Source organism: Siniperca chuatsi, linkage group LG22 (assembly GCF_020085105.1).
Source record: "Siniperca chuatsi isolate FFG_IHB_CAS linkage group LG22, ASM2008510v1, whole genome shotgun sequence".
Taxonomy (NCBI): domain Eukaryota; kingdom Metazoa; phylum Chordata; class Actinopteri; order Centrarchiformes; family Sinipercidae; genus Siniperca; species Siniperca chuatsi.
Window position 1 is genome coordinate 14,965,226 of NC_058063.1, and position 9,614 is coordinate 14,974,839.

The window sequence follows — 9,614 nt, forward strand, 5'->3', positions numbered from 1 at the left end:
GGAAGTGGATTAATGTGTTGTGTTTTCAAAAACACACCAAAGTGGTTGTTTTGAGGCAGATTTTAAATTTTAATTAGAATAATACATAATGGCAACCCTTGTCTTCTCCATCCATAAATATGTACATAAATCATTATACTGTCAAGCTATCAACCAGTCTGATTATCCAATAGTGTCCTTCCATGGCCTCACCTTGCCACTAGCTGGCTTGGCTTTAGCTGATGCTGCAGCCATAGGTGGGTTCTGCTGGAGGGGATTGTGGGTAAAAGTCTGCCTCAGTGGACCTGCAAAGAGGAATGAAGAGAAGACATTTGGCAAAAATTTAAGAAATGCTAAACTGAAAGTTATACATGTGGTATAGTGTTCATTATTCACACATTCACAGTTTCAGTACACACAGAGTCAAAGCCTTGACAGCACAGAGGCAATTGTGCTAATGGCCTTCAGGATGTGTAGGTTTATTTTATAAACACTGTGTTCCACTTGCTTAATGTGTGGTCTCCATCTTGAACAATGAGCTTTCATGTTTTTTTGTTGATAACACCTGCAACCTCCGTTTTACACAGTGCTAATCTAAAATGGCAAGAGCACTATAAATGGCACACAAAAGATGGAGAAAAAAAAGACTTGCTTGTTGTTGTAAATATGTTGCCTTTGTGACAGCAATATCAGTCACACTCAGAGTCCTTTATCACTTGCTGATTTTGCAGTGACACAGTTTTAAGGCCGTGTGGACTCAACAGCAGCACACCTGTAAGTCTGTGAATCTGTAGCAAATTTTAAAATGTGTATATGTCTCGCGAGCTGCAGTCAGTGTCCGTTTAATCACACCTTAACCTGTCCAAGAACAAACTGAATATCCAGCAAGAAACTATTTTTTAAGTTTGGAGGTCTGATTTAATAGTTGTTGAGTAAAAAACATGCATTTTCAGATGCAGGTAATAGTGTGAAAAAAAGTAATACTCCATCTGCTGGCTTTCAGTCTTGTGTACACTCATAATTACCATTAATACCCTGATACAGCCAATTTAGCATTTTAGCTTATTACTACAATAATTGGCTCTGGCCACAAGGGGGAGCACTTCCATTTCTATATCCAGTTATCACAAAGGCTACTGTGCATTACCCTATTATACTGAGAAAACATATTTCTTAAACATTATTTAACAACATTATTTTGTTAAAAACATTAGTCAGCACGTTCCTATACAAGGGTGAGGGATTTCAAAACACGTTGTTTTAAAGTCCATATTAATAAGAGACTTAAAAAAAAGAAGTCATGGAGTATTGGTGTACCTTTTAATACATGCTAGGATTGAATAATTATTGAGATAATATGACATATTGTGATTATTTTAGCCAACCATAGCATTTGTATAATGCCAATGTTTTTTTTCCACCTGTCCAACTTCCACTTTTTTTTCTCCATCCTTTATTCTCATTTAGAAACAACAGCCTGCTGTTTCTCTGTGGCACACAGCTGAAATAAAGCCAAACGAGGAATAAAAAGTCTGTCTATGTGAAGCTGAGGAAGTAGTGGGGAGACTGACCTTTAGCAGCTAGGTCCAGATGATTTTTGATTCTCCTTTCCCTCTCTTCCAGCTGCTGGGCCAGCTGAGCATTTTTCCAGCCTGGAGAGTTACAGCACGGACAAAGACAGAAATAATCAGTGCTGCAATTTCTCTATAGTTTAACATTACTAGTAAGAACCAATCCAGCAAATGTCCTTAAGTCCTAATCTATTTGATGCAAGGTTAGACACCAACCCTTCTTCATGCTTTCAATGAAGCCATCATTTTGGGGCAGGGCGGAGGCTGGGTGTTTGATCCTCTCCGGGATCCTCAACCTATCTCTGACAAAGGGGTGTCTGAGCAGGGCGACTTGACCCAAGGAGAAGCAGTTGGAGGTCAGCCAGTAGGTAAACACCGCCTGAAGTTTGTTTGAGAAGATTTTAGACACTGAATGTACAAAATCTGCAGCAGCAGTGGGTTTCTGATGTATTTCCTGGAACTAAGTACCCTTTCAGTATGTGAGGTGAGGTTAAACCACTAGAACAAAAACTGATGTGAGTGAATGACTGACCGTGGGGAAGTTGATAGTGAGGGGGAGGATGACAAAGGGCATGATCCTGAACACAGTCTTCATGGCTCGCAGATTGGGGTTGTCGATACCAGACTCTGCACCCAACTAAAAGGGAAAAGGTAACCAATGCGGTGATTATTAAGGAAAAGCATGATTACATTCAACAGTTCATAACAAGATCATAACACCACCTATCACAAATTCTGACAATCCTATTAGTTTCCTAATTGTGCTGATTGTTTATTCTGGCTGGCATTGAAAGAGCATTGAAAAAAATACAGATTAACGGTTGATATTATTCTACAATAAATATGACATTTCCTTCTTTCTTTCTGACAAGTTGGGTAAAAGCTGGCTGACCTCAAGGATGAAGAACATGGTTCCAGTGACAGCCAAAGGCAGGATATAAAAAGGATCTGCTGCTGTCAGGTCTGGAAACCATAGCAGGCCCCCTGTCTGCAAGCTGGGCACCGGCAGATAGGCCATCTTCCTCAGTGCAATGAAGAAAGAGATGAAGACTGGTGCCTGGGGGAACAGTAGTGTAACATTTCTTTCATCAGCTCCTGCTAATGTTTTTAATCTCCTTTTATTGGCATAACAAACGTACCCATTGTTAAGTTGATTTTATTTCAGTCAATTTTGTCTCCACAAAAGGCCAACACATAGAAACACGGACATGAAAATGAATCCTACTTTGATAAAATTTGATACATGCATTGTTTTTGTCTCACAGCGCAGTACAATATAACAGGGAAACCAGTATAAAGAGATAAACTGACCTGCACCATAGGAACTAGGAAGCCACGGAGAGGATTTACATCATGCTTCTTCTGGAACAAGTTCAGGTCAGAGTAGGCTTTGGCAACTGTAACATGCAAACAGCAGCTTATGACAAGTTGATGAGGCTGGATTTTTACACACACACACACACACAAAAACTAACATCTAAATTGTGACTGAAAAGACAAATGCAAAGAAGAAAGCAGAGCGAAATTTTACAATCAAATTTGTTTCCGCTCTGTTTGGCCTCAGTCATCCTGGCAGTAAGTTTGGTCATCTCAGGCAGAACATTGTTCAGCTTGGCTGCCTCCCTCTGGCCCTTCACTATGACTGGAAACACAGCCAAACGAGCCAACACCGTTCCTATATGAGGGTGAGGGATTAATAGAAACAGGAAGGAGGTAGAACAGGATAAGGAAGGACACAGGAAATACAGTAGACATTGTTAGAATCGCTTTAAATGAGACTCAAGAAAAATATCAATCTCAGATACTGATATAACCTGCCTTGACTACTTTTCCCAGAATGTTGACATACTGATTTATATTCAGGTTTTTAAAATCTGTGCTTACCTACAACAATGGCCCCCCACCAGGGCAAACCAAGATCCACGTGCATGAACTCTAACAAGTTCTGGATCAGGCCCACTGGCGTTTTGCCGGCCAATCCCAGTTCTGCTAAACTGGTTTCTGTAGTCACAGCCTGCAGGACCTCCACTGCAGTCGGTGCAGCATCAGCCACCTGCTCAATGACTGGCTGCGTTAAAATAGGGGTAATGTCAGCGGACACAAACTCAGGGGAGGAACCCAAGACAGGAGGATGAGGAGAGATGTCCCCTACTGGTACTGCCATGGAAACCGTTTCAACTGGGATCTGAAAATATCAATGAAAATGGAATTCAAGTTAGAAGATAAATAGAAGCCTTAGATAGATGATTTTATTTAAGATGTAGTCTCAGCCACCTCTTCAGTGATTGGTTGTGCGATGATGGGAGTAGGGTCAGCGGGCAGAGAGACTGGAAGGCCGTCAGAAGCTTCCAACACCGGAGCTGCCAGGATTCCATCCTCAGGTGGTATCTGCAAATATCAATATCAACATGGTACATAACGATTCATTCAAACAGCTGTTCAATTTGACTTTGATATTTCAGCAAAGATTCGGTGCATCATAAAATCTCTGGCCACAACATGATTTCATTCACTTTGATAGATTTCAATACTTCCAAAATAAAAACACAGGAAAGGTGTAACATCTCTATAAATGTAAACTATACAACTAACTGAAGGCACTAGTACAATAAAAAAACATTTCTTTTCAAGGCAAAACTTAACCTTAAAAAAAAAAAACAGACAGAGACTTCTTACAAATATTAAAACATAACTCCACATAAAACGTTTGAGTTTTAAACAGATATTTAGTACAATTTAAATAAAAGAAATGCAGCCATAGCAGTCAAACATTTCACTACAAATGTGTTGGTGCTACATTACTCTCACTCACACTGTTAAATGTGAGAGGCAGCAGTTCAGTTGAAGATGCAGCCGTGTTCAAGAACAATACTGATGAATAAACAAACACAAAATGTTCGACAATTCTTGTCATGCAGCTTTCAGTTATTAGCAGAATGGTAATCTACAGAATGCATTTATAAAATTTTATGATCAAAAGGGAAAATGTCTCTGCAAAAAACCTATAGCGGTCTAATCAATTCTAGGTTAACCTTAACATAGAAATTATAACAGTTCACAATATAATAATAGTGAAATCTCTACATTAAGTGAAACATGCCAAAGCAGGTGGACAATAGCCAGAACTGGAGGCAGTATTTTGATGCATTATAATGTAAAATATAGACTACTTGAGATTTCTGGCGTTTTAACATACTTATGAAACAAATTTGAATGCACAATCCACTAACTGGAGCCTGTTGTCACTTCCAAAATGTAGTTAATATTTCATGCATCAATGCTATGAAAAGTGTGTTTACATCACAGATGATTGTACACAACAGGGCAGTAAAACAGGCCCATATTTAAAATTCTGGTCATTTAAGAAATCCACAAGTCAAACTATTAAATTATATATCTGAATATATCTTTAACTCACATGGTTGAAAAAATAATACTGTGGACTGAGCTGTAACAGGATACTCTCACTCTTTCCTCTTGAGCTCTGATGAGGACAACCTGAGTTTGATCTTACTGAGGTGACGTTTACTGATGCAGCTCAACACCAGCTTTGCCATTAGACTGATCACCTGTATGCCAACTCACCTGTGAGCTGTTGTGTCTGACTGCCACAGTGTTCACCCAGAGGAACTTCCCATGCTGTCTGCGGCCCAGCAGAGTCTTGGCGGCTGGACTGCGACACTCAAACACCGTGTGAAGATGAGACTTCTGGAGCAACCGCTGTTTGTGAACCAGAGGGACAGAGTGTCAGCCAGATGCACACTTTGAGTTTACACAATTAAATACAACCTGACGACACATATGGGGGCTGTTTCCGTGTCACATAGCATCGTTTAGTTGCGGTTAAGAACCGGTTCAACTAAAACTAAAATATTTTCATAATCAATTAATAATTTAAGTCTTTTATCAAGCAAAAAGGCTACATTATTTGGTTACAGTTTCTCAAATATGACTACTTTCTGCTTTTCTCTGTTTAATATCTGTGTAAATTTAAATCTTTAAGTTTTGTGCCGTGGGTCAGACAAAATCAATGGGCTCAGAGAAGCAGTGATGTCCCCCCCACATTTCAACTTAAAAACAACTGAATTTATCCAATGAAAATAATCATTAGTTGCAGTCCTAACTCTGTTTGCACTGTCAAAATGAGCACAGGTCCTGCTGAACCTCAGCTAAACTGTATCTAATTTGGAGGTATTATAAAAGTAACCTTATTCAGAGGAGAGCTGCATAATAATGCTGTGTTTGTCTTCTTATCCTCTATAAACAGTAATGAAAGAAATTTAGATTTCAGATTTTCCAGTTCAGCCAACAATAGCAACTGCTGGGGAAGAATTAAGAAACAAAACAATACACAGTATGTGTTTTGTTATTTATAGTCTAGTTGCACAAAGTAACATTTTATAACACTATGCATTTAATGCAAATGTAAATCACATCATAGAACATTTTACCCTGTATCAGTAATTACTGCAGTAGCAGCTTTGCAGTGGGAATCTATCCTACAATACATCTAGTCTTGTTTGTTTTATGTGACTTAGCCTATAACCTGAGATAACACAACAATTTACAGGTGATTCACCTGCCAACATTACTGACAAACCTACCACACTTACTGAACATGTAGTGGTGCATTAGTCAAAACGCTGTTGTTATAAATTTAGCCCTAAAGTTTGTCAGATAATCCTGTTTCTTGTGTCAAAAAAGAAATTGAGGCAGATGACTCTTTTAAAATGGTATTACACAATATTACATTGGGTTGACACTTACATGAACATTCATGATGAAAGATAAATGATAGAAATCTACCCTTTAACTGAACTTTATGAAACCTCAGAAAAACCAGGTGTACAGCAGGTTCAAGTTTAACCTCAGATACAGTGACCTCTAGTGGCATTTAGCTGATTTCTACAGGTTAGCTAATTTAGGTTTAAACCCTGGCTAAGCTAATGGCAGAGCAACAGCCAAAGTATCTTTACTTCAGGAGAAATGTTGTGGTAGTTGTTGACAAAGCTAGCACCTGTTAACAGAGCCTTGCTAGCCTGTGGAGCCACGCAGATGTATGTTAGGTACACTTCAATAATGTCAAAAAAACTCCGGGTGGTGTTAAGCACGTATTTCAGTGCTTTTAGCTAAACTGCCCACATTGTTCTCGTTTAAAAACCTGGTGATTTACATGCTATATTAAATATCGGAGACCTCTGTCTTTGCTGAGAAGCGGTTACTGTCAAAGTCACACAGAAGGCATGCACTCATAACTGCGCAGCGAGGATGCTAGCCGGCTAGCGAGTTAGCCGGGGGGAAATCGCTGTTTGTGTCTTTGTTTCAGAAGCACGGATAAAGTATCAGATGTGAAACTGTAAAGAAGACCTACGTGGTTCCAAATGTCTGAAAGGGGGTGGCTGCCCCGGCTCGGTTTTCCAGTCTGTCTCAGGAAGCATCTTGCTAGGCAACCCGGAGTCACCCCGCTCCTGATGGCAGCCATGTTGGGAAAATAACCCACTACGGAAAGTGCGAGGAGTCAATTTTCTAGGCTGTTTGCAAAATGCTTGGTGTTCATGTTTGTTTTTGTTTGTTTGTTTTGTTTTCAACAGTGTAGTGTCATTCTGCTCAAATATGATTGCTATTTGCCTTTTTTCAGTGACTTCAGGACACACTAAGTACTCATAGAACATACTTTAGAACAAGTTTGAGTACTTGTTGGTACTGAAGAATTAACATTTAATACTACTTTATACCTCTACTCCACTATGCTACATTAGAAATGTAATTGTCTACCAAATTCTAATATTTAAAATATTTTGTGTCATTTCTAACTATGATATGTTATTCCTCCTGCCCTTTTGTGTCAAGTTCAAAGATTATCCTGAAATATAGAAAACAAAATACACATAAAGCACCTCACATTTATTTGGGCAATTAACAAGTATCTGTTTCTCTCTCTAACCATCATAACCTAATGATCTTCCAAAAAACAATGTTTCAAAGGCTGTATTTTATTTTATTTTTTAAGTATATCAGACAGTCTATCAGAATCTTGATTTTAAAGCATACAGTTACATGGCATGAGAGAAAACCAAGGTAACAGACAACCTCCATTTCAAAACAGATTGCTAGGTGCACTTATACATTAATTCCACACTGTACCAATAAAAATGCAACTGTATAATCAAAACAATTTAGCTTTTTAGGATCAAAATGATCATAAAATTGTAACCATGTTAAAAGGGACAGAAGACACAGTCTGTGGGCAGTAATGCTTTGCATATTGTAATTTCCTGGTATCCTAAATTATACTATCAAGTCAACACAATATAGTTTATATATCAGTAAAATCAAAAACACATAATAAAGATAAAAACACATGAAATATCTATGCAAGGATTTACATTTTAACTTCCACACACATCACTTAACTGCAATCAATTACACATTACACTCTGTGATAGTTATTTATGTAAGCCTATCACTGAACGATTTAACTCAGAAATGTAAGAAACTGCCAAAGAGAAGCGTAAGCCTAAGAAGAGTAAGTGATTATTCATACAGTGAATGTGATTTCGAAATTGCAAAGTATCAAGTTTAAAAAAGAAGCTTATGGACCATATGGGTCTTATTCCAAGTCTGATATCTCATCCACATTTTTCTGTCTTCTTAAAGTACAAAATACCCCAGATCTACTGTTATGTTCTTTCCCCTTTTCTGTGTTGCTTCAATGGGGCAGAGTGATGCCACCATCTTCTTTTCTTCTCATGTGCACTTTTTTTAGGTCATGTTTTATTCCAGCAGCTTGTTCTTGTGCATCAGACACTTTTTGCCTTTTTTCTGGCATTGACTGTTGTGTCTTTAGTTCCTCTTTCTTAACTTTCTAACATCATCTAGTCTTCCACTGTCATTGTCCTCGGCACTCTCTTGTAGTTGAGTTTCTCTAGATAAGGTTTCACTCTTTTCTGCTTTGGCATGAGCTTCATTCCTTCATTCCTATCCTCATTACACTCATACTCACTGTATGTTATGCTCTGCCAGGTATAATCTACATTAACGCACGAGTCAGGTGACAGCCCCAGTCCTCGAGACCCAACACTGACTGTTGTGTCTTTAGTTCCTGTTTCTTCATTTTTGTCGATGGAAACAGCCACTGTAGTGTCATTGCCCGCTTCTGCTGCCCCCTCAGCATGCTCTTTCTCTCTCATCTTTCCAGCATCTTGACACTTGTTGTCAAAAAATATGAGCTTACCTGCAGCTTAATATAAACGTCGGAATACTTTCTCTTTCACTTGATGACTCACGGAAATGCTGCATTCAATGTCTTTTGTGAATATGGCAATTAGGAGCAGATCGCGCACATGGCCTACCTCGAAGGTTAAATGGCAGACAGCATTGAAAACTGCATGAGAGAAGGATTTGGTGTGGTTTCTGTTGTAGATTCATTATGAAATTAAGACTATCTAGGTATTTAGCACATATTGTATCTGTTAATATTAGGAGTTCTCAAGCTTTAAATGTCAGAACCTTTGCATGTGCAGCTGTGTGTCATCTGTCATGTGTGGAAAGATTATAAAAGTAAAACATATTACACACTTTTGACATTGGATTCTTCATTTTGTTCACTGAAAAACATGCAGTTATTTAATCTTGAAATAAAAGACCAGGCTGCCTTTTAATTGTGAGTTAAGTGAAGTGTAGGCCTGGTGAATTTTTAATTTTCTTCAGTAAACTAGTGCATCAATGTGACTGCAAATGCATCATTACCTAATGATTACCTTATGATTATTTAACATATAGTGAGATAAAATATCATCCTACATTACCAAACTGACATGGAGCTACTGAGGTTTTACTGGGGATGCATATTTCTATGAACACCACAAAACAGAGACAGATGAATTCTCAATAAACAAATATAGAATTCACAACACATTAACTGTACATTCATATTCACATTCGTGTGTCATATATACACAGCCGATATCAACATCAAACAACTGAGATGAAAACTGAAAGCGAGGGTTTTTTTTGTGCATGTCATTGGGGGTGTGGGATTTTTTATTTTGTTAAAAAACATGC

The 9,614-nt window shown here is 38.3% G+C and overlaps 1 protein-coding gene across 1 annotated transcript; it reads right to left on the reverse strand.

Moving 5' to 3' along the window:
- Positions 1–45: 45 nt before the first annotated feature.
- oxa1l (OXA1L mitochondrial inner membrane protein) lies at positions 46–7,079 on the reverse strand. Its single transcript, XM_044183365.1, has 11 exons — positions 6,922–7,079; positions 5,136–5,270; positions 3,825–3,938; positions 3,435–3,735; positions 3,082–3,225; positions 2,862–2,947; positions 2,443–2,607; positions 2,083–2,187; positions 1,767–1,929; positions 1,551–1,631; positions 46–284 (listed from the first exon to the last, which is right to left on the reverse strand). The coding sequence occupies exons 1-11, from the start codon at positions 7,030–7,032 to the stop codon at positions 163–165; spliced, it is 1,527 nt and encodes a 508-aa protein (XP_044039300.1). The 5' UTR covers positions 7,033–7,079; the 3' UTR covers positions 46–162.
- Positions 7,080–9,614: the final 2,535 nt, after the last annotated feature.

Bases quoted from the DNA above. Each gene is read 5' to 3' on its own strand.
- oxa1l (XM_044183365.1), bottom strand. From the start codon at position 7,032: ATGGCTGCCATCAGGAGCGGGGTGACTCCGGGTTGCCTAGCAAGATGC. The intron at 5,271-6,921 runs GTAGGTCTTCTT...GTTCACAAACAG, and splicing joins TTTCAGACATTTGGAACCAC to CGGTTGCTCCAGAAGTCTCA. The intron at 2,608-2,861 runs GTCAGTTTATCT...CTGTTCCCCCAG, and splicing joins TCCTAGTTCCTATGGTGCAG to GCACCAGTCTTCATCTCTTT.